The sequence below is a fragment of the Castor canadensis genome, chromosome 2 (genome assembly GCF_047511655.1).
Source record: "Castor canadensis chromosome 2, mCasCan1.hap1v2, whole genome shotgun sequence".
Classification (NCBI taxonomy): domain Eukaryota; kingdom Metazoa; phylum Chordata; class Mammalia; order Rodentia; family Castoridae; genus Castor; species Castor canadensis.
Genome location: NC_133387.1, coordinates 47,875,732 through 47,901,680, shown reverse-complemented (window position 1 = coordinate 47,901,680; position 25,949 = coordinate 47,875,732). Strand labels below are relative to the sequence as shown.

The following is a 25,949-nucleotide window of genomic DNA, read 5'->3' as shown; positions in this document are numbered from 1 at the left end:
CCATTTGCTTTTAAAAATTTGAAGCAGGAGTGTCTTCTCAGGCTTTCTGTTAGTTTTTTAGTAGAGACACTGAAATCATGTGAAGGTGAGTTAGGCCTTGCCAGGGAAGCTTGCAGTGAGTGCGGCCACTTGCGGGAGCCTGTGAATGCTTGGCTTATCTCCAGGAGCACATCTTCTGAAACTCAGCATGCTGGAACCTGGGACATTTTCCATCTTTGATGTGTCAGGAAGATTAAGCGGAACCCAGTCTACAGCTGGAATAGAGACCTTGTGGAGGCATTGTGGGAGATCCCTTCCAGTCAGCATTTACAAAGCATGCCGAATTAATTTTGACCTGCATTTGATTAAAGATGTGTCATAGGAAATAAAGAAAATATAGGGTTTTTTTCCTTATTTTTGAAAAAATATTGCTGATTTGTTGTCGCTCAAAACTATCAAAAAATTAAATATGATTCTAGTTGAAATTTTATAGTAAGCTCATTTTTATTTTATTCTTTTTCAGACCTTTGTGTTGTGAGCTCAGAAATGTCCTTGCTAAATACAATGGTAAACTCGTTACCTCTGAAAGCCTAACTCTGCTGAAGTGGTGGATGAGGTCTTGTTTTGTTTGCTTTGATCAAGGAACAGCTTATCACTTCTTGGCTCTGAATCAAGAAGTCTTAAATTTAAACATCCTTTTGTTTGCTTTTCTCAGTGAAATAATACAGGAACAACATGAAGGTGACTGAACTAAAAATACATATATCTTTTTTTTTTTCCTTTTTATTATTCATGTGCATACAAGGCTTGGTTCATTTCTTCCCCCATGCCCCCACCCCCTCCCTTACCACCCACTCCGCCCCCTCCCTCTCCCCCCACTCAATACCTAGCAGAAACTATTTTGCCCTTATTTCTAATTTTGTTGTAGAGAGAGTATAAGCAATAATAGGAAGGAACAAGGGTTTTTGCTGGTTGAGATAAGGATAGCTACACAGAGCATTGACTAACATTGATTTCCTGTGTGTGGGTGTTACCTTCTAGGTTAATTCTTCTTGAACTAACCTTTTCTCTAGTATCTGTTCCCCTTTTCCTATTGGCCTCAGTTGCTTTTAAGGTATCTGCTTTAGTTTCTCTGCGTTAAGGGCAACAAATGCTAGCTAATTTTTTAGGTGTCTTACCTATCCTCACCCCTCCCTTGTGTGCTCTTGCTTTTATCATGTGCTCATAGTCCAATCCCCTTGTTCTGTTTGCCCTTGATCTAATGTCCACATATGAGGGAGAACATAAGATTTTTGGTCTTTTGGGCCAGGCTAACCTCACTCAGAATGATGTTCTCCAATTCCATCCATTTACCAGCGAATGATAACATTTCGTTCTTCTTCATGGCTGCATAAAATTCCATTATGTATAGATACCACATTTTCTTAATCCATTCGTCAGTGGTGGGGCATCTTGGCTGTTTCCATAACTTGGCTATTGTGAATAGTGCCGCAATAAACATGGATGTGCAGGTGCCTCTGGAGTAACAGTCTTTTGGGTATATCCCCAAGAGTGGTATTGCTGGATCAAATGGTAGATCGATGTCTAGCTTTTTAAGTAGCCTCCAAATTTTTTTCCAGAGTGGTTGTACTAGTCTACATTCCCACCAACAGTGTAAGAGGGTTCCTGTTTCCCCGCATCCTCGCCAACACCTGTTGTTGGTGGTGTTGCTGATGATGGCTATTCTAACAGGGGTGAGGTGGAATCTTAGCGTGGTTTTAATTTGCATTTCCTTTATTGCTAGAGATGGTGAGCATTTTTTCATGTTTTCTGGCCATTTGAATTTCTTCTTTTGAGAAAGTTCTGTTTAGTTCACGTGCCCATTTCTTTATTGGTTCATTAGTTTTGGGAGAATTTAGTTTTTTAAGTTCCCTGTATATTCTGGTTATCAGTCCTTTGTCTGATGTATAGTTGGCAAATAAAAAATACATATATCTTGATGGTGTTGATTATTGGGGTTTGGATGCTGTTGGTCTTGGGTGTTGATGAGGCTGTGGTTATTATTTGATTATTTATCTATATTTTTGTAGAGCAGTTAGGGTGATATAAGTATAAATTGTGGAATTATCATAAGAAAACAGAAAGAAGCAAGATGATATAGGTAAAAGGGAAAGGTGTTTACATCAACCTTCCTCTCATCTCTGAGGGTCTTCCTGGTCCAGAGTAGAAATTGTGGCAGGTGATGAGCCTTTGTGTAATGATAATACATTTTTGGACACAGGTAGGATTTTGACAAGCCAGTCTACATTCAAATATTAAGCTAGCTATGCAGATTTTTTTTTTGCTTAAAGGTATTAAGTGGATAAAATATTAGTGGATAAAATATTAAAAACCTGTTTGTAAAGGGCAGTCTGAGTTATGGTATCTAGGGAAATGCTATCATTCTAATCGTACTAGAAAGCTTTCTCCACACTGAACCAAATGCAATTACATGGATGACCCCATTTCATTTTCACAACCTTATGGCATAAATATTATTATAATAGCCATTTTGTAAATAAGGAAACTGAGGCTTACCTTGGTTTTATGATTTAGCAAAAGTTATGTAGCTGAGTTTAGGAGTCTTTAAATCATACTAACATTGTTACTATACCAGTTGTGGGGGTAGGGCATAGACAAATTGGGAGTACATCTGTAATGTGCTCCCAATCTCTGTGCACGTTTACAAGTATTTCTACAAATCTTTGATATAACATTAATTCAAAGTCATTTACATGTCACTTAAATATTGATTGCTATTTTCAAATTATACTTAAAATTTTTTTTTGGCAGTACTGGGATTGAACCCAGAGTGTCACATATGCTAGGCAAGTGTTCTCACCCCACCATCACCTCCCATTATACTTCACTGGACATTTACAGTATTTTTAAAACCATCTTATGGATGAATACATGGTATCGCCTTATCTTAATTTGCATCTGCTTATTTTTTAATGAAGTTGAATATCTTTATGTCATTTTCTGGACATTAGCATTTCCTTGTTGAATTCTGTTTCTTTTTTCTACTTTTACAATATATACAGTCTAATGTACCTGTGGTTTCTGTATCTATGGATTCAACTGACTACAGATTGGAGATATTCAGATAAAAAGTCTGTACTGAACACATGCAGACCATTTTCTTATCATTATTACCTAAACATAAATAACAATTATTTGTGCAGCATTCACATTGTATTGGGTATTATAATTATTCTAGAAATGACTTAAAGCATGTGGAAGGACGTATATATGCCGTATACAAACACTACACTGTTTTACATGAGGGACTTGAACTTCTGCAGATTTTGTATCATGGGGAGTGGAAGGTCCTTGAACCAACCACCCACAGATGCTGAGGTATGAATGCATAGATTTTTGTTCCTAGCCAATCTGAATGCTACTTTTGTTAGTGAGATGAAGCAAGAATATTCTTCAGATGGATAGCTAGCTCTTTCCATACTGTTTTTTAAACAGACCACTGTAACTAATTTGAATAGAGTAGTGAAATAGAACAGGCCATAAAAATAAATCTACCCTGGGGCTCAAACTTCACTGCTTTAGTTAATGAAGTTTTTATTTCTTGTCTTGATATGCAGTAGGCTTGTTTCAATTTTTTCTGTGCTTGTCCAAACAGCTTATTAGTTTCCATGAAAATGGTGGGATTTTAATTTTGATCGCCTTGAATTTATAAATTAAGGTAAACTTATAGTAATTTGAGAAAATGGATGTTTTACTATTTTAAGTTAAAGATTTTAATCCAGAAAAAAATATGGGTTTTTACTCATTTAGGAGTTTTTATTTTCTCATTAAGTTTTATATAGAAGGAAATCCTTAAATATTTATAGGTAGTAATTGCTGTGTATTTTATAGTTTCTCATTTTATGTTGTATTTTCTAACTCTATTGACTTTTGTATGCTGATTTTTAAAAATTAACATTGCTTTGTTGAGTGCTAATCAGTTTTAATAATTTTTCTGTTGAATTTCTCATATTTTCCAAGTAAATACTATTTTAATCTGCAAATAATGAATTCTGACTTTTCTTTTTCAATTATTTTTTAAAATTGTTTTCGTTTTTAATTATATTATTGTTGTACAGGGGGTACACTGTGACATTTACAAAAGTTCTTACAGTGTACCATAGCTGAATTCACCCCCTCCATCATTCTCCCCCCATTCCTGGAACAGTTTCAGCAGGTCTAATTTTCCATTTTCATGCATGTGTACATAACATTTCCACCACATTCAGCCTCCTCCACCCTTTTTAAAAAAAATTATTTGTAACTTTTTTCCCCTCCATGCCACTGTAACTTATCAGACTATAAACAAAGTAAAGAAGACAAGTATCTTACATCAGTTTTTTTCTACAGAATGAAATGTTGGTATAGTTGCCTGATTGCTAGATGTTTCAAAAATTATCATTTTGTAATATGTAGTCTTATAGTTTTTTTAAGTTTAACCTCAGAATATTTGTGATTGAGCATTATAAACTAGCCTAATTAGGGAAGAATATTTTGGTAATGGTGTTTAAAATCTTGAACAAAAGTTAGGGAGGTATTATTTTATTTAAAGCAGTTCTCCCTTACTTACTTTATACACACTCAAACATACACACACACATGCATGCATGTGCACACATACATATTCACACATTTACCTAACTAAGTTCTAGTGAATTTGAGCTGTGCGTCAGAATGAATACCCTTCAAACCTTTGTGCTCCAGTCATATATTTGGACCTCTTAGCAGAGGTAGATGGGCAGCGTTTACTGGAATCATTTCCAGTTACACATGGCAGTGGACATGTAAGGACCAGACCCAGATTCAGGTGAGGTGTGGGTATTGTTGAAGCTACTCCCCTAGGAATGTTGCATTGTGGTCCACTCAACTATCAGTGTTTTCAAAAAACACTGTCTATCCGTCTACCTATCTGTGCCTGTGCATGAGGGAGCTCGTACATTTGAAATATATATTCTTCCTCTTCTATACCTGAATATGTGAATCCCTATTTGTTCTCTGAGATTCTGCTCAAACTTCCTCCCTTTCACAAAATTCTTTTCTCAGGCAAACAAGGAAAAATTAGTTGGTATATTCCTATTAATTAGTTATCATTTTACACTAAAGTTGCTTATTTTGATTTCTGTATCCCTCCTAAGCTGTTAGTAACTTGAGGCAGTGCCTTCTTCAATGTCTAGTACAATGGTTAACAAGAGTTGGTACTCTGGAAACTTTTGTTGAGTTAGTACGTGTGAATAAGTGATTATTCAAAAAAAAAATTAAGGGAAGTGAAAGATCAAAGGGGCTGAAAGAAAGTCATGCAACTAATTAGAGGATTCAATGGGAGGGACATAGGAAGCGTGTTTTCTGAGAAGCTTTTTTAAAAGTACAAATTCCACAGTATAGAAATTGCATTTTGATGAATTAACATTTACTACCGTGAAGGAACATGGTAGAGACTAAGCGAGGGTCCAAGTGGCAGAGGGCTATAAAAAAGGCTACAAGTCAGTATCACTCAAGTACAAACCCTCTGTGAAGGACATAATTTTGAGACGTACGTGTCGTTAAGAATCACACTACTTCTGCTTTGATAGAGACAGTATATATTCTTGGTTTATAGATTACCATATATAAAATATAAGAATTGCCTGTTTTCCTATAATGTCTATCTTAAATTTTTCTGCAGTACTAGGCCCAACTTTGAAGGTGGTAAAATATGACTTCTCTCATCTTCAAACATCTGTTCAGTTTTCTATTTTTTTTTATAGCTGTTAATTTTGTTGTTGTGTACTGAGGATTGAACTCCAGGCCTCCTGAGTTCTCCTGAGCCATTGAGCCAGGCCCCAGTCCTTTTTTACTTTAGTTATTTTTCAGATAGTATCTCACCTGGGGCCGGCCAGCCTTGGACTATGGTCTTTCTTTCTATGCCTCCTGTACAGCTGAATTTCATGTGTAAACCCTCTTGCTTGCTTGGCCTATTTGTTGAGAAGAGGCCTCACTAACTTTTTGCCCAGGCTGGACTTGAACTTTGATACTTCCATCTCCACCTACTGAATAGCTGAGATTACAAGCATGAGCTACCATGCCTGGTAAGAGCGTAATTTGATAACTACTTCAGTTCCTTTTCAAACAGATATTTTAGCTGAAATAAGGACAATCAAGTTTCTTTTGGCTGTAAAGGAAGGTCACATGTTTTTTAGACTTTTGAGTGATTTTTGCCAGAAAGCTGTCAATATTCTATTTGTTCTACAGCTTTTGGACAATATTTTTGTAGTCATTTCAAAGAGAGGCCTAGTGAAAATTTAATTTAAATCTTTATACAAGTAAATGTGAGATGACAGATGAGAGCAGTTTACCATAGCCCAGGACAGCAGAGGATGGAAATCAACTTCAGTGATTAATGTATGATTGTAGAGTTGACTTACTACACCACTGAGGCTAGCAGTGTTCATACTCAGTGTGGGTGTTTGCTTACGTGACTTCAATATGCTTTACCTTGGTTCATCTGGAAACACACTGCATTGTTCTTAATATGATATATTTGGCTTATATAAAAGGTGATGAATATTGCTAGTCAAGTAATCCGTTCTGTGGCTAATGTCTCTTTAATTATTATAATTGATAAGATGCTCATGTATTTTTAAATTAGTAAGTTATTTTTATTCTGATTCCATTTTCCTTTCCCTAACATCTCAATTAATTTTAAAGATAAAATGGTTGTTTATAAGTAATTCATCATAGTGATATTTTAAAGTTATGTAGCTTTGGGTACCCAGTAGACTTTTTTTTTTTAAGTTAAGCCATCTTTTCTGTGTAATCATTTTGTTCTTGGCCTCTTACTGCAGGTTTTCAACACATACTCCAATGAAGACTATGACAGGAGAAATGATGAAGTTGACCCTGTGGCCGCATCTGCTGAGTATGAACTTGAAAAGCGTGTAGAAAAGCTGGAGCTTTTCCCAGTGGAACTAGAGAAAGGTACATGAATGCTCCGATGCTTGCCACATCATTATTGGCTATGTTAGTAATACAGCATTATTTTTCCAGAGTGTAGCCTTTTTCTAAGAATTAGATAAAGTTTTAGTTCTCACAAAGGGTCTATTAAGTTTCAAAATAGTTGATGGGATTCTGGGTGGATGGTAGATTGAACTACTCCTTCATCCTGCCTGCTCCCAACTCAAACCCATCTACTTCAGCTGGCTGGGATGGTGGTTAAGATGTGGAAGATGTGAGTGAGGCCTAAGGCTTTGTTGATGTATCCCTGGAAAAGACAGAGACCAGAGAAAACTGGTTGCCAAAGGTGGTTGGTTTTTTGTTTTGTGTTGTTTTTTGTGGAAGAAAAGTACTCATGGTTAGGCTCCAGATGTGGTAGATATGAGAAATGCCTTTAGAAAATTATGGAGATTTAGATTGAGAGCAGTGGAATCCAGGAAGATTTACATAGTGGGGCTACAACCTCTCTATTTCTGAGGTAGAAGGTGAAAGGGAGCAAGAAGAAGAGGCAGCAGAGGGGCTTGTCCTGGTTTTTCTCCTTGGAATGATGACCTCTCTGCTGCAGTAACTGTGTCCTATGAACCAGAGATAAACACACAGAGGTAAACACCTGCTATGTCTATCCCCATGTAAGAATGGGCACTTAGGAACTGGAACATGGCCAGTGAATGGGAAAATAATACCTTGAGAGGGCTTTGGGAAAAAGGCAGAGCAAACAAATGATAGCTTCAATAACCAAAACGAAAACTCACTCACAGAGAGTCATGTGTGGCTTTAAAAAGACATTCACAAGCAAATTAGCAACAACAGATTTCTTGATTTTCAAATAATAGATTTTATTATTGAAATTTAATTTAGTGAAAAGATGACTATTGTTGGGACTCAAATTAGTGATCTAGGAGATCAAGTGTCAGAAAAGTCCCAAACTAATCCTCAAGTGACAGAGAATACATCCAAGTCATGAAGGAGCACCAACATATAAAATTGTAGGCAACAGAAGAGGAAAATACAGTGAAAGAAGAAAAAATAAACATTAATAACAGAAGAAAATTTTTCTTGAGCTGACAAAAGATCTTTCTTGAGCCTCATGTTAGAAAAAACTTATTTAGTTGTGAGAATGTAAAAAAAAAAAAAAAGAATCCAAATTCATTCTATATTTGGCTGGGAAAATCCTGTGGGCCAAGGATAAAGTGAAAATCTTACAAAATACTAGGCCATAAAACCCTGTAGCAAATGAACAAGCAAAGGTATTGGAAAGGCCCAACTAATTACACTAGTTAGTCAGACTTAATTTGCAACACAAGAAGCAGGGAGCTGTAGGTGTAATTCCATAGGCCACCACGAAGAAAACAACTGGTTATCTAAGAATCCCATGTTCGTCTCAGCGTTTACCTCTCCTGGGGGAAGAAATTTGCTGATATATAAAGACTTAAAGAGCACATTGCCTCATACTTTAGCTGAGCAATGTAACTTCCCAGTTAGTGGGGAAGAAAAGAAACAGAGCAGCTTGTTCAAAGCAGCAAAGGTGAGGAAAATAGAGGCGAACGCTATAAATGGTGTGCATGGTTGAAGATGGTGGCCTATGCTGTGATCCCAGCCACTCAGGAGGCAGAGGCGGGAGAGTCTCGAGTCAGAGGCCAGCCCAGGCACAGTTAGCAAGACCCTGTCTTGAAAAACAGATAAAAACAAAGAGACATAACTCAAGTGGTAGAGTGTTTGCCTCACAAGCTTGAGGCCCTGGGTTCAGTCCCCAGTATCTTGAGAGTCACAGAAAAGAAAAATAGTAATATGTGTTAGTGCAAATTTTTTTGATGAATAGATCCATAAAATATATTAACACTTTACTGAAGAAAACTGAAAGCAAATAAAGACAAATTAGGACTAGAAAGTAAGTGAAGACAAATATGTAGTATGAGAGGAGTCAGTCACTGGAATTTTTTGACAATAATTTATTACTTCCTAGAGATCAAAATATGAGTTATTAAAATCAATTCAAGTAAAATAGAATAATTGTCATAGAAGAAATAAGAGTGATGACTACAAATAAAGCACTAAAAACTAATCCAAGTCAGGCTGGTGACTAATGTATAATCCTAACTATAGAGGAGGCTGAGATCACAGTTCAAGGCCAGCCTGGGCAAATAGTTCTCGAGACCCCATCTTTAAAATAACTACAGCAAAATGGACTGAAAGTGTGGCTCAAGTAATAAAATGCCTGCTCTGCAAGTGTAAAGCCCTGAGTTTAAACCCCAGTCCCAACAAAAAATATTAAGTAAAAATAGAAGCTAATCAGAACAAGATGGTTCTTTATACCTTTAAAGAGCACATAAAACTAGTGTTATTCAGACTGTTTATATCATTTATATCATATAAAATGAGAGAAAACTCTGTATACAGAGGAGGATGAGGCACTGCTCTTGACAGGGCAGCTGTAGGAGACAGAAGCCTTCGAGGATGTGGTTCTCAACCTCACCTGTTCTTGAACGGAGAAGAGATGAGCTATTTGAGAGCATCGACTTTCTGGTCTGTGCAGGCTGATGTGCTCTTCCTTGTTTTGCCCTTCAGTTGACCCTTCTCCTGGTAGGTCATCTGTACCAGAAGTCAGGATGGCTCGTGTGAATCCTACCTTTTCACAACCAGGTTTTCAGCTCAGAAAATCTGAGTGAGTTTTCTAGAGCAACAAAAAGAATTATGGAAAAGATTTAACAGTGCCTGAATCAAGGCAGGGAAAATGAACTTAAAAACCAAGAAGTAAAACACAGGATAGTTTTAGGAACTTAATGACAGTCCAGAAATTTCCCACTTAAGAGGAATGTCGTGAGAATGGGCAAGGTTAACTCATTGCACAATCTTGGTTTTGTAGGTGATTATTCATAATGAAGAGAAACCAGGCAAGGATAGTGAATGTGAGGAAGTGTTGAAGCAGGCTGCTAATATCCCAGAGATTTCATACAGGAGAGAAACCCCATGGCATTCTTCAGTGTGAAGGAGTCTCCAGTGATTGCCTCTTAGGGAACTTACATGGATGTAAACAGTCTTTCAGTAATTATTCATCCCTCATTTGTAGGAACAGACTCTGCAGACAAACTCTATGAATGTGCACAAGGATTCAGTCATCAGTGAACCTTGATGCACAGGAGAGAATTCATGTGGAGTGAAGAAACTCTGTACACATAAGCATTGTGGAAGAGCTTGCACACATTCAACCTTCATGTGCACAAGGACACTCGTTCTGGGAGAAACCCTAGAACTGAACGCAGCAAAATCTTTGGAACGAGAAATCCTCCTGATTAACTTCAGAGTATTTGTACCAAAGAAGCAATTTCAATGACCTAACTGAGAAATCACTTGTACACAAACATTCTAAATACAATAAGTAAGAAGAGTCTTTGGTGGTCACTCATACATTAGTCAGCAATAAAGCTCTCACATCAGAGAAGTTCCTAGGTCTAGATCAATAGGGGTGTTGTGGGGGAGCTTCAGCTGAGGTTCCTATCAAAAAACATCCTGGGGAAACACTAAAGATTCCTGTAGTATGCAGCTGAGCAAACATACACCTTTTGACCAAATGACATATTTTTGAACATATGTAGGATTGTGTTAGTTGTATATAAGGCACAAGACAGTGAAGTGGTAATCGGTGAGAATAGTCTTCCTCACAGGGGTTTTCATTATGAATACTTTCTAAAGGTTATTGCTGGAAAGTCTTTTCAAAGCATCAAACATTTTGTTGAGTATATGGATGAGTTTTGCATTCACTGTTGATTAGCTTGTATCTGTTTGTTTATGCTGCTGATAAACTATGATTACAAAGACTTTGAAATTATCAGAAAATAACCTTGAATGTTAACAAAAAATGCAGTACACGAAATAGTGTATCTTTTATTTTATTGGTGTTCTATAAATGGAAACTATATATGTCAATGGGAAAGACAAATGGAAATATTAAACACATGGCTTTAAAGTCAATTTTAAAACTTTCAGTATTGCTTACAGGTCCAATAAAATTGAAACAAAGGTTAGTATGCTGTATAATTTCACCATCACTTCATCATTTCCTCATTAGAAACGATTTAGAGCTATGTAAATTGATATCCAGGAGGTATCACTGAATTTTAAGAAGCAAACTGCAGAGAGAAATAGATATTTCATTTGTGTAAAGGAAGGAGAAATAAGTCATATGTGTGTGTGCTTGTGTTATATGTATATGTGTCATGCATATATGTTTGTGTATTGCAGCTATTGATAAGTATATATGTTTGTGTAGTAACACAGAGGAAAATACTCTTTTCTTTTTATGGTTCTGGGGATCGAACCCAGGTCTCTCTCATGCTTGTGTGAACTTTACCATGAGCAATATCCTCAGCTACGTTATTAAAATGAATGGAAAAGTAAAAAAAAAAAAAAGAAAAGATGACCACATGAACAAGGGAGAAATCCAGATATTTTGTGGGTTATATTTATTGAAAGTTGTAAATGTGTTCGAGTGTGTGTGAGTTTGTGTCTAAAAGAATTCACAGGATTACTTAGAGCATCTGTGGTTTAAGGTAGATTGATTATTCAGCTACCAAATTCTTACCTTTCCTGGGACCACAATGAGTTCCCAACTGATGTAGAACAGAACAAAACTTATGAGCCCTTGGAGAAATCTTATTTGATAACCCAACTCCTCAGCTTAGAAAAAAAACTCTGTTGAGGCAAGAATATCATTTGTCCTATCCACAAAGAAGAACAAACTTAGAAGCAGCAAATAGACCTCGCTAGGTAATTAAGCCAGTGTGAAACCTAGACTGTTCCATTATTTTTTTCTTTTTCATAGATGAGGATGGTCTTGGCATAAGTATTATTGGAATGGGTGTAGGAGCAGATGCTGGACTTGAGAAGCTGGGGATATTTGTCAAGACAGTAACAGATGGCGGTGCTGCTCAGCGGGATGGCAGGTAAGCTAACTCAGTTAGTGACTTGAAATCCTAGGAAAGTTTGCAGGCAATTTCTTTCAATGGTATCTTTCTTCTTCTGACTTTTTTGACACAATTTCAGAGTATTTCTCAGATGTGAAAACACTTAAACTATTTTCTGATTTGAAGGCAGAAAATGTCTGCTTTAATATGTATGAAGTAAATGAGTGGGTGGATCATTTATCTACTTACCTAATGGGAAGTGGACACAAACCAGGGTACATATAGTTGAAGAACATGTACTGCAGAGGTCAGCATACACTTTGACTGTAAAAAAATGGGAGCAAATGACAATAGTTCTGTCATTTTTGAAAATGACACAAGTAAAAGGGAAATTAGGAACTCTACTTCTACGTTGATGAGAATTCTGGACACTAGTGTTTCTCCAAATGTTTTCTATCTAAAGACACAAGTTCTCGAGTGCCAGCTTAATTGTAGAAGTGATACTCTAGGAGTAGGGTTTGGTAGTTTGCACTTACGCATCTACCTTGGATTATTCTGATGCATCTCAGAGCATCAGGTAATTACTGTTTAATGTTTCAGCTTTCATCATCGTAAGCCACATGGGTCTTTAATGTAAAGATACATAATGTGAACGTTAATGAAATGCTTTACATTAATCCAAATGTGATACATGACATATCAGGTTAACACTAGAAGCAGAAGGTTGGCAGTAGAAATGAAGTAGAACCCAAAATATAACTGCCCAATTCAAAGAAATATCTTCTTATTCTTTTAGGAACATTGAATAAATTGCTTTGAATGTTTTCAATGTTTAAGTATATATCACTTAATCATGTTATCGTGAAATAATAATGCATGCTGAAAGTAGTTGTGAGTCTCTGTTGAGACTCATAGTGGTATTAACTCTTTTGTAATCCTAAAAACAAATATTGGTATATGTATATTGATAGATCTTTCACAAAGGTACTAAATTGATTTTTCAAATAGGAAACCATATCTTTTGTATTTTCTTTTTCATGTGATTCAGGACCACACCTAGTCAGCAGCCTTGTTTGCATACCATAGCTCTGACTATAATAGTTTACATAGAAAAGGTCTGAAATGAATCTTTTGAGTGAATGGTCAGTTGGCTTCGAGTGTATTGCACTTTAAGAAAATTAAGCAGGGTGTGATGAAACAGGCATATAATCCCAGCTACTCAGGAGGATTATGATTCTAAACCAATCTGGGTAAAGGTAGCAGCCAGACCCTGTCTCAAAAGCAGAATATAAACAAAAGAGCTGAGGTGTGGCTCAAGTTCTGGAGTGCTTGCCTAGCATGCATGAGGTCCTAGGTTCAATCCTCAGCACCAGAAAGAAAGGAAGAAAGGAGGGAAGGGAGAGAGGATGGACTTGAAAGTAATTTACTTAAGTGTTTCTTCTTTTAAGTGTAGTTAAGGAAGTAGTCTCTCTTTCCCATCAATGAGTTACAGAATGACAGCAATATTTCCAATTACTAATTTAGCACCGTTTTCTCAAGTGAGCTAAAAATGATTTATAAAAATTTACTTCATTTGTCATTAATTTTGATGAGAAATTTTAAAGGTATTTCAAGGTGCTAGGAAATAATTCTTATAGTTAGTATTCAAAACAAACTAAATTATTAGGAACCATCTATCTCTCTTATCTCTTTTATGTGAATCGGCTACAAATCCAGACCCAAACACAAATTGAAAACACATAGGTAGAAAATTTTGCATTTAGCCCTTACTTAGTTCCTGTTACTCCAAACTGAGACCTACTTATGTTTCCCTCGCTAGTTTTTAAAGGTAAGTTTGTTTTCTATTAACCTATTTACTGAATTTTTTTCTCCCACAGGATTTCCCTTTTTATATTGGCAGTGGGTCTTTGCTAATCAGTCCTAGTATTTCCTCAGTCCACTTAAGTGAATATTGACCTTGTATATCAGTCCTTCTGTTTATGTAAGAGATGCTTAATGAATGCTTCTGCGAATTCCATAAGAAAGACAACTTAGGCCAGGCATGGTAGCTCATGCCTGTAATCCTAGCTACTTGGGAGGCAGAGATTGGGAGTATCATGGTTCAAGGCCAGCCTGGGCAAAAAGTTGCTAAGACCCCATGTCAACCAATGACTGGGTGCAGCAGCGAACTGTCATCCCAGTTACTTGGGAAGCACTAGTAGGAGGATTGTAGTCCAGTCTTGCTGGGACATAAAGCAAGACCCTATCTCAACTAGCAAAAAACACTTGTTCCTTCCTATTATTGCTTATACTCTCTCTTCAACAAAATTAGAGATAAGGGCAGAATAGTTTCTGCCGGGTATTGAGGGGGTGGGGGGGAGAGGGAGGGGGTGGAGTGGGTGGTAAGGGAGGGGGTGGGAGCAGGGGGGAGAAATGACCCAACCATGTATGCACATATGAATAATCAAACAACAACAACAAAATAACCCACACAAAAAGGGCAGGTGGTATGGCCTAAGTAATGGAGTGCCTGCCTGGAAAGTTCAAGATCCTGAGCTCAGACCTCAGTAGAACAACAAAAAAGGCACTTAATCGCTAGGATCACACAACCGGGAGTTTTTATTCCACTCCCTCCACTGAACAGTGAAGAAGGGATAAGGCGCAGTGACTCCACTGCAGGGCGGCGTCAGCACTAGGTTGAGAAGCCTTGCACAGTGCTGCTTGTGCATGATTCTGTTCTGAAGCAAAGAAGGAATAAGCTTGAAATTTAGCAAAACATAGTTGCCATGGAAAGAATCTAATGAAAACACTGACAGATGTACAAAATTTGGACAGCACCATAAAGTTTTAAAGGTTAGAGATCATCCAGCGAGTATGTTTTATTGTATATGTGTAAGGAAATAGAGAGTGTTTATACAAAATAATGAGAAAAAAGTACTTTCATTACTAGACCTTTGACAGTGTAGGATCTTTTCAATTTTTTATTGTTATTACCACCATTACTGTGTGCTTATTCACACAGTGTTTGCATGTTTACTATTTTCAAAGGTATCAACATACAAAAATTATAAAGTAACATTTGACTGCTTCCTGCACTCAATAATTTTCTAAGGTTTTGATTTGCGTATCTATTGAATATTGTAAGTATTGTATTGAATGTTTATTCGAACAGTGCGTTTAGTACAATTTAGCGTGATGCTGTGCTTGTGTATATATGTATGTATTCTGTTTCTTCATTTCTCTGTCTCTTAAAGCCTAAAATTGTCCAATGGCTCTGATCAGTGTTTTGTTTTTTTTTAAATTTTAGCCAATATGGAACATTTAATTTTCTATAGAGAACATACAGAATTTAATACAATTTTGAAACCATAAACAAAAAATAATAAAATTATCACCTTGGGGAAGTTGCTACTTCTCAGACCCACATGATACCCTCAGTTATTGAAAAAATTGAAGTTATGGCTGGGCACCAGTGGCTCACACCTGTAATCCTAACTACTTAGAAGACAGAGATCAGGAGGATCATGGTTCAAGGTTAACTCCGGAGAAAAAGCGAATCCAGATTTCAGAAATATCCAGCACACACATAAAAAGGTCTGGTGGAGTTGCTCAAATGATAGAGTGCTGTCTAGCAAGCAGGAAGACTGAAGTTCACACCCTGGTCATCAAAAAAAAAAAAATTAAGGTTATGGATTAGATGTTGTTCATGGTTCATTTTAGCGTTAGATGGATAAGACTCTGTACTTTAGTTTTCTAGCATGTTTTAGTTTCTCAAACTCTTCCTATTTGAGAAAAAATATTTAGTGTAATCTCAGATTTAGTCATACTTCCTTCTGGACATCTAAATTTTTTTTAATCTGCCAATCCCTTTTTCCTACTCTTGTGCAAGGAGTTTTTTTGTTCAAATTGTTTTTAGCCCTTCCAGTTAGCTCCTAACTTTTCACCAAACCTTGAGTACTTTAAAATTTTTGCCATGGGTACTCTTCTAAGTTGTCTAGTGAAGTTGAAAAGTTTTGAATCTTCCTTATTCTTTGATATTATGTCCTATATTCTAAATTTTCTTTTGTAAAGATTTTACACCTATACCTTCTTGTATGAAGCTTTCACATGGGGGTGCCCAATAGCTATTTATTAAATGAATGAACCTTTGTTTTTCAATGACTTGTGAAATGTTTTTTTTGTTTTTTGTTTTTGTGCTATCCAGACTCTTATAGGGTAGCATAATTTAGCTGAACGACATGATAGCACTTTCCATTTTCTGTTTGAATTCTATAATTTTAGTAAAATAATATCAAATATATTAATCACTCATTTTTGTTGTCATAAATGTAAAGTTTATAATTTCACACAGGACACTTTTGCACACTAGTGGTCTCTCCATTTGTCTGTTATGATCCTACAAAACAAAATAAGTTTCATAATAACACAAGTCAAATGCTGAATTGTGGAGAAAGTCACACAAATACTTCTAACAAAGTGTCCTAATGACGCTGTGCTGAAGAGGCAAATTAAAAATGCATTTGGGTTCTGTTTTGGTTTCAGCTTCCTTTTTATTTCTCAAGTTTTGCATGTCATTTTAAATCAAGGTCCTTTTCAGTTAAATTGGAGGACATATTAAATACACAATTAAGTTATTTTGTAGTTTATGCAAGGGATGAAGATTTTTTTAAATCATCTTTTGGGTAATACAACATATCAAACAGAAAAAGAATCCTGTCCATATGCTTATCCTGCAGCAACCTCACCCTCTCGGAGCCCATCTGTACCTCTGAGGAACCCTTAAGCCTAGAAGAACCCTGCATGGAAACTGAAGTTTTAATAGTTTAATCTCTTAGTGGATGATTTGCTTTCTGTGTACACACTCTTGTGTCACTCTTCTAATCAAATATTTTTCTTGTTCATTACTTAGAGAGTTGGGATGTTGCTGCTTTGGTATGTATTTCCAGGTATATTTAAATCCTCGCTACTTAGCATTTTGGGGAAGAGCTCTGCCTACCAAAGGTCATTAATGTAGCTGTAGCTGGTTTCCCTGCCAGTCACCCTTGGTTCTTTGTTGACATACACTTAGTGAGGTAGGGTTGTTTTTTTTTTGTTTTTCCCCTTTTCTTTCCCAGAAACATTGTGTCAATAAATAGCTATCCAATCACAAACCCTAGAAGAGCTCAATTTACATGTTTTCATTAACCTTATAATCATTGATTCTGGTCTGGCATGAGTAACTGAGGACTGTCAGCAATATCAGCCCAAGGTGGAGAGTGTGCTGTTGCCTACTTCTGTTCATCCTAAGCACAGGAAATTGTCAGAGGGCAGGATGTGCTGGATTTCATAAATCAGCCAGGTTTGTTCCCATTCGTTGCGTCCTGGTAGGCAGTGTTCCTAGGGAAACCAGCTATTTCCTCTGCTATTCTGGAAGTTTAGAGAACTCCAGATCCGTCCGTCCCTAGAACTGATTACTCTTTGTACTCTGGCATGCAGAGTTCTACCCATTTAATTTTGGCTGCCAGGTGTCACCTTTTATCTTTTCTTGCTTATGTTTATAGCCACCAGCATTCATCAGTGTTACTGTCTGTGCACATTTCCCTCTCACGGGGTATGAGAGTGAAACGAAGTGGGTGTCTTTTCTCCATTGTCATAACCACTGCCAGATGACTGTAGGAGTCGCCGACAGCTGAAATAAACCCAAGTTGCTGTTCTTGCTTTAACCATTATCCCTCCACCAACTCGTTTACCTCTTTTCCCTTATATTTAAAGTTTCTTAAACATTTTCACCTTAATCACCGCAGTCTACTTCTATAAAAAAAAATTGAAATAACCGTCAAGTAGCAAACCATAGCATTCTCCTATCTTCCTTCCTGCTACTTTCTTTTCTTCCTTCCATTTGTTCTTTTTTAAAAAGATTTAAAGGTGGCCGTATTTGCTTGCTTTTTTATAGTGTATCAGCTTTTAAATTTTTTTCTTCAGTGAATATATCACTTTTGAAATGAGAAAAAAATTAAAAGTAAACTTTCTCCTAATAAGAACAATCAAATAGTATCAAGCTTTCTTATTTCTATAATATACTCTGTGTTGAGATGGACAGGGTGAATTCTGTAGGATCAGTATGTCAGTCACAGGATCCCTCTTTGGTACACTAATTTCTGGTTTCTGAATGACAAGCACAAATGCAGGTGTGTTGTCACTGTTTCTGTTGTGTGGATCTCTTCATCCTGGTATTCCCAGTGCTTTTCCTTCCTCTATGGAGGTGCTCATTCCTTCTAGTACTGTGCTCTGTCCTTGAGGAATGACCTTTAATGTTTTGTCCCCACCACTGCTGGAGATGAAGTCTTTGTAGGTTGACAGGTCTTTTAAAGTACTTTTTCCAGACTTTTTTTTTCTGTTTTGAGGTACATGGGTATACCTGAACAGAATTATTAAAGCATATTATAAATACTGGTTGTCTGCTTATTTAAGTTAATTGTATATGATAAAATTTCTGTTAAAATATGGAAGCTCAAAACCATGTGTCTGACTTCCCCTATCCCTTACGTTTTTGAGAAAATGTCCTTTGACCTTGGCTAGTGGATTATAGATACTTGAATCCAGACTTTGAGCCTAGTTTTTAAAGTTGTTATACACTTGTGCAAAGAGCAGGTGATTGTAATGCTTTAGTCTAAAGGAAAGCTTTTGAGACCATTTCCCTAGTCACTATAAAAATGTTCTCCTCAGTTGTTAAATTAGTTTTACAATGACATTTTAAAGTTATATAGGTAATACAAGTACATGCATAAAATTTAGAAAATGTACAAAACTTTAAAAAAATTAAAATCTTATATTATTCCATAATCTCAAGTTGACCAATGTTAAAATTCTGCTGGTGAATTTCATTCCAGATTATTTTTGTAACCATGCTTTCGGGGGAAGGTACTGGGGATTGAGCTCAGGACTTTGTGCTTGCTAAGCTAGCACTCCACCAATTGAGCCATGCCCCCAGTCCTTTGTTTTGTTTTTAGTATGGTTTTCAGAGAGGGTTTTGGGCTTTTGCCTGGGCAGCCCTTGGACCATGATCCTCTACCTCCCTCCCAAGTTGTTGGGATTGCAGGTTTGTGCCACCACACACAGCCTACACTAATCCCTCTTTATCTGCAGGGATTTCAGGGACATAGTCTATCCTGTATAACATACATCATTTTTTTCTCATAATGGATCATGTATATATATATGTGTAGATGTATATATATATATACACACATACATATTCTTTTCTTTCCTTATTCAATTGAGAACTTTGACCTCTTCACTTAAAGGAGGTACTTTATATCTTCTCCTTGGTTTACATGAATTGCCAACTCTGCTCTTGTGCTTTGGAGCCATTCTTAACTAAAATAAGGGTTACTTAAAACACAAACACAGTGAAACTGTGACACCTGATCTGATAACTGAGACAACCACTAAGAGACCAATGGGCAGGTAATGTGTACAGCCACAAAGGGCTATGCACATCTCCAGTGGGATACAGCAGGATGGCAGATTTCACCACGCCTCTTAGAAGGGCGTGCAGTTTAAAACTTTGGAATTGTGTATTTATGGAATTCTCCTTTTAATATTTTCAGACAACAGTTGACCATGGGTAATTGAAACCATGCAGAGTGAAAACGTGGATAAGTAGGATTATATGTAGTTTTGTTGGGGGTTTTACATATTTTATTCACCAAGATGGTTTGGTTTTTTTTGTTTTGTGGCACTGGGGTTTGAACTCGGTTTCATGCTTGCTAGGCATGCACCCTTACCACTTGAGCCACTCTGCCAGCCCCTTAAAATTTATTTTCTTTTTCTTTTTACCAAGATGGATTTGTTGGGTGCTTACTACATGGCAACTCTTTATAGTTTCATCTCACCAATAGCCTTGATTAAATGTGTATCTGAATGTTTCTGTAGTACATATATAAGAAGAGAAGGCTTCTTATATAAGTTCATAGCAACTAAGTAGCAGAGTCTGACTGTAAACCTACAAAGTCTCACTCCAGAGCTTGTACTTAACATACTACATTTTATCACATCATAAAGAGTTTCCGGAGTATATTTTAAGGATATGCTGCAGCATACCTATAATAAAATATATAATGCAATGTATATATACCATTATGTATTATATGAGTAAAGTATTTGCAAGTTGGTGAGGCCAGGATTTTTATAGAGAAATTATCTCTGATTATTTTTTTGAAACTAATTACCAGGGCTGGAATTCCTATGTCAAAGTGCATTACATTTTAAATGCTTTTGAAATACATCGCTAAACTGCCCTTCAGAAGGTTGTTCTGTTCGTGCTAACCCTGTCACTGGTGTCCTCCTGGACCCACATTAAGATGGAATATTGTGAAGTAAAGTCTAATAGTTTGACAAGTAAGGTGTTATACTCTTTGAAGTCAACTTCTTCCTTTTGACCCTCTAAGGATGCTTACTGGTCATCTGCATTTCTTTTATTCTTTTGTTGTCTTTGGGGTTCCAGCTATACAGAGAGATTCCTAGCATTGCTTCCATGTACAAGTGTGTTACAAACCAGGTTGATTCATCTCTAATTGATGTTGACACTGGTTCCTGATCCCCTTCTCATGTTGAACTCTGTTGCTTTAAGGTTTCTGTATTAGTTCCTCTGGAGTGCAGACTTCAAACTCTTTCATGTTTTGGGTTTTCTGCCTATTTTCATATCTCCTGTATGTGCTCTCCCCTTGTCATGTGACCCAAGTCCAACCACATTTCTGCACTTACCCTAGATCTAAATATGGTGATAGGGCATATTAAGGTCTTGCACTATCACTGTGCTAGAGTTTATATATGTTTTTAGGTCCTTCAGAGTATGTTTGATGAAATTGAGTGTGTTGACATTGGGTGCATATAGGTTGATAATTGTTATTTCCTTTTGGTGTATTTCCCCTTTTATTAATATAGAGTGTCCTTCTTTATCTCATTTGATCAATGTAAGTTTGAAGTCTACTTTATCCGAGATAAGTATTACTACCCCTGCCTGTTTATGGTGACGTTGGCTTGGTAAATCTTCTTCCAGCCTTTCACCCTAAGCCAGTGCTTGTTTCTGTCTATGAGATGGGTCTCCTGTAGGCAACAGATTTTTGGATCTTCCTTTTTAATCCAGTTTGCCAATCAGTGTCTTTTGATGGGGGAATTATGTCCGTTAATGTTTAGTGTTGGTATTGATAGGTATGTGGTGATCCCTGTCATTTAGTTGTCTTTGTTGTTTTACAGTTTGATTGTGTGTAGCTGAATCAGTGTTATTCTCTACTTTCTTGCCTTTTCTTCTCCTATGGTTTGGTATTGCCTGCCCTTTCATGGTTTTGTTTGCTTTCACTTTCTGTGTGCAGAATTTCTTGAAGAATCTTTTGTAGTGGTGGCTTGGTGGTCATATATTGTTTTAGTTCCTGCTTATCATGGAAGACTTTTATTGATCCATCTGTTTTGAATGATAGTTTTGCTGGGTAGAGTATCCTAGGGTTGAAGTTATTTTCATTTAGTGCCCAGAAGACCTCACTCCATGTTCTTCTTGCTTTGAAGGTCTCCATGGAGACATCTGCTGTGATTTTTGATGGATTTACCTTTGTATGTTATTTGTTTTTTCTCTCTTACAGCCTTCAGTATTCTTTCTTTACTCTCTGGGCTTGTTGTTTTAATAATAATATGTCATTGGGTAGTTCTGTTTTGGTCAGGTCTCTTTGGCGTTCTGGAGGCTTCCTGTACCTGGATGGGCATAGTTTTCTCTAGATTTGGGAAATTTTCTGTTATTATTTTGTTGAATATGTTACGCATTCCTTTTGCTTGCACCTCTTGTCCTTCTTTAATGCCCATGATTCTCAGGTTTGGTCTTTTAATGGAGTCAGTGAGTTCTTGTGTATTCCTTTCACAGGTCTTGAGTTGTTTGACTAATAATTCTTCTGTTTATCCTTTAATGACCATTTCATCTTCAAGTTCCGAGATTCTGTCTTCTGTTTGTTATATTCTTCTTGAATGGACTTCCATTTTGTTTTGTATTTCTGTTTCATTCTTTTTTCTGAGGTTTTCCATGTCATGGGTCATTTCCTCTTTAATGTTGTCAATTTTCATCCTTAATTCATTTATCTCTCTATTTATGGTATTTTCTGTTTCATTTTGGTTTTTATTTAGTACTCCTATGTTTTCATTTATTTGTTTTTGTGTTTTCTCATATTCTTTGTTTTTGTCCTCTTGGAATTTCTTGAGTGTCGTACATTTTTGGTTGATGTCTCCATGAAATTTTCGGTGATTACTTGCAGGATTTCTTCTTTCAGAATGTTCTTTTGAGCTTCCTTGGGTTCTTTGGCATAGTTTATCTTTGTTTTGTTGGAGTCTGGATCTGGGTATCTGTTTTCTTCATCCTGAATCCTGAATCCTGTGCTAATTTATTTCTGGGGGGAGAATGGTTTCCATCCCTTTTTCGTCTTCCCATATTTCCACTTGGAACTGTTTCTGTCCTTGGATTATGTGTAATTTGTTGTTAGCTGAGTTACAATAATGAAACTAACAAAATCAAGGAAGAAGGGGAGTATAGAGAAAGCAAGAGAAGTAGAAGGAAGAAAAAAAGAAAAAAGAGTACCAAGGAAAACAGCAGGGAGAGATGGTGGACAATCAAAGAGCAAACCAGACAGCCAAACCTTTAAAGGAAGGCAAACAAACAATAAATAAATAAAATAAAAAATTATATAAAGAGAAAAAAATCAATGGTTCAGGAACAGTGGAATTTTAGTCTTAGTAGTTTTGCTGTTACTCCTTTAGCATCTAGACCTGTCTGTGTCTCCTGGGAAGGTTTGGAGCCCTCCTATGGTGGGTGGCAGGTGAGTGGGGTCCCACAGGCTGCACATGGCAGCCTGTCATTGAGGTGATCTAGCAGGACTTTGGAGCATGGACCTGGTGTGCCTGAAGGGCCTGTGCCCAGCAGAGTGGCGATCATGCCTGTCTGTGGATCACTGGCTTAGCAGGCCTGAGGGGTGTGACCCACTGGAGATCGTGAATGTCTGTGGATCCCAGCTTGGCAGGCCTTGGGGGCGTGCACCTGGTGGAGATCATGAATGCCTGTGGATCTCTGGTTTGGCAGACCTTAGGGGCTTGGTTCAGCAGAGATCATGCAGGTCTGAGGGGTGGGATTTTGGGGGAGCGCAGCCCTGGCAGGGTGAGGTGCAGGCTCAAAGATTGGAGATCCCATGGCCTGTGGAGCAGCAGCTCGACAGGCCTATAGGGCAGGGCTTGGCATGCTGCACTGGCTGTTCTTTTAGTAATTCATGGTGTGAAGAAGCTGTCCACGAGCTAGGGATTCAGAGTGCTGATGTTTCAGCTCTCCCTGGTGCTTTACCTCAGCCAAGGTGTCTCCAGCATCTCAGCAAAGTCCCTGGTTCACAGAGCTCATGTGGTCTGCAGCTGTGTCCCAGTCACCATCTTGGATCTTCCTCTAGTCATCTCTTACCTTTCATTTATTTACCCATATAGTCTCAGTATATAGTGTATTTCTTTCTTTGGAATGTCACTCAGGTTGGGAGTTCATTCTCTGTACCACATCTTTATTTACTTCTTTTAAAATCATTTTTGCATTTACTTGCATGTGTATACATTGATTGAGCCACCTCCCCCTCCCACACCCTCCACACTGCTGGGCAGAACCTGTTCTGCCCACTTGTTCTCTGATTTTGTAGAAGAGGAAGCATAGGAGAAATAAGAAAGACATAGTGTTTTTGTTAGTCTGACATAAAGATAGCTATACAGAGAGAGTCTTAGCATTGTTTCCATGTGCTTGTATATTACAACCCGAATTAGTTCATCTCTATCAGACCTCTTCACTACTTCCTGGTCACCTTCCCATAGTGACCTCTGTCAGGTTAAGATTACCATATTTGCTGCTTTACAGTGAGTACATCAACCACTTCTTTTTGGTTCATTCATTTTGGGGGAGTTTAATATTTTGAGCTCTCTGTATATTCTGGTTATCAGTCCTTTGTCTGATGAATGACTAGCAAATATTTTCTCCCACTTTGTGGTGGACTCTTCAATTTAAGAGACCATTTCTTTTGTTGTGCAGAAGCTTTTTAATTTCATGTAGTCCCATTTGTCCATACTTTCTCTTAGTTGCTGGGCTGCTGGGGTTCCATTGAGGAAGTCCTTGCCTGTACCTACTGCTCCAGATTGTCCCTGCTCTTTCCTGTCCAACTGCAAAGTCCAGGGTGTGCTACAACTTTAGCCCAAGTCCTTCTACCTGTCCCTTAGTGGCCGTGGGGCTCCTCTCCACTGTCCTTTCCTAGTTTATTCTTTCCTTTGCCCCAAGATTTTTCTCCTAAAAGTAGCATTTTGTGTGATTCGTCAGGACAACAATATGCAATTGTTCTGTGTGTGTGTGTGTGTGTGTGTGTGTGTGTGTGTGCCAGTTATAACCCAAGGTCTTGCTGGCATTGAAAACCAGAAAACCAGTGTTATTTCTTAAGTACCTATTCAGTTGTCTCCTTCACTCAGAAAGATTGCATTATTATCTCTGCTAGTTTTCTTCCTTGACTTCCATGTACATGTCAGTCAAAATGATAATTACTAAAATTACAGTGTATATGATATGTCAGTTATGGTGCTCAGGCTTTTACATACTTTTCTCTTTTTTGCTAATCCATACAACCAGGTTATGTAGTAGTCATACAAAACCTTCTCTCTCTCAACTAAGGACTACTTCGTGGTTGAGAAAATGTAAGGTTTTATGCAAAATGGGATTAAGAATATTGTGAGTGAAGTAAACGAAAGAAAGCATCAGAATAAACATTTGTAGAAAAAATGCACTGTAAAGAGAGATTCAATTGTACACTTTAAAGTTTTGCTGTAACATGTACAGAACTGTTCACTTCCACGTGATATCTTACATGCTACAAACTTTTAAAGAGGATATTCCTGCTTTACCCCCACCTGGTATAAAGCACATGCCTATAAATTCCTTGTTCCTCTTTGGTGACAATAAGCATTCTAAGTGGCATTTTCCTCTCCAAGGCATCATAATTTTTCCAAATATTCATTATTTTTCCTGTTTCATAGATTTGGAGTTGTTTCCTACCAAAGTTTGGTACCTTCAAGCTGAACTTCTTAATCTCCCTGTTCATTCTGTGTTCTCAGAGGTCTAGGGCTCTGTTACCTCACATTGCTTCTTTCTCTCCCAGAGATACTTTGCAGAAGCCTCACTACCACCTGCTATCTACTGTCTATCTCTTTTGGCTACTTCTTTCCGTAATCCCTTTTTGAAATTCACTATATCACACAAATTGAAAAAACAACATACAGTCTCATCATGGAGTCATTTACTCTTCCTACACCAGCATACAAATGAGGAAACTAAACCTTGGGGATTCTAGTTAAATTATCAATATGTGGAAACCTTAAGACTCACATGTATAAAGATATAAAGTTGATATGATTATGTCTTCAGTATTAATTTTGTATATACTGTGTATCATCTAATACATATTCTGTACCTTTCCTATTGAATCATTCTTTTTTATCTAGTGATTTAATTTTATACTTATTATTACTGTTTTATTCACTTATTTATTTTTGAGACAGGGTCTTGCCATGTTGCCCAGGCTAACTTCAAATTCCTGGGTTCAAGTGATCTGATCCTCCTGCCTCAGCCTCTTGAGTAGCTGAGACTACAGGAGCATACTGTCATACCCAGATTTAATTTTGTCTTTATTATTTATTATTCTTTCATACAACTAGCCTTATGCATAATGAATTTAGGAGCAGAGGAGTCTTCTTTCAGAGTCAGCTTTGGAATATTCCCGAATATACCAAGGAGTTTTCTCTAAAGACCGAGACCCTGGTCCCCTCCCCAGAATTCAGAGAGCAGCTTTCACTAATTTTTACAGGAAGGAGGCAGGCAGAGCCAGTTTATATTTTGTCCATTGAAATAATGCCTACAGGAATATTCTTGCAGCTAGATTTAATTTTTAAAAAAAAAACTCCTTAGAACTTATAAGCAGTTATATCAAGTGTGCATGATAAAAGTTTATTGTACAAACATAAAAGTACTTTTAGTTATTCACTATATATCAGCAATGAATA

The 25,949-nt window shown here is 37.2% G+C and overlaps 1 protein-coding gene across 3 annotated transcripts in view; it reads left to right on the top strand.

Annotated features, from left to right (window-relative positions):
- The window catches only part of Ppp1r9a (protein phosphatase 1 regulatory subunit 9A), a 282,034-nt gene that overhangs the window by 148,377 nt on the left and 107,708 nt on the right, over window positions 1-25,949 (top strand). For all 3 annotated transcript variants that reach the window (XM_074064722.1, XM_074064721.1, XM_074064723.1), the window contains exons 4-5: window positions 6,840-6,972; window positions 11,807-11,927. In XM_074064722.1, coding sequence (XP_073920823.1) covers window positions 6,840-6,972; window positions 11,807-11,927 — 254 coding nt within the window. The remainder of the gene's footprint in view (window positions 1-6,839; window positions 6,973-11,806; window positions 11,928-25,949) is intronic.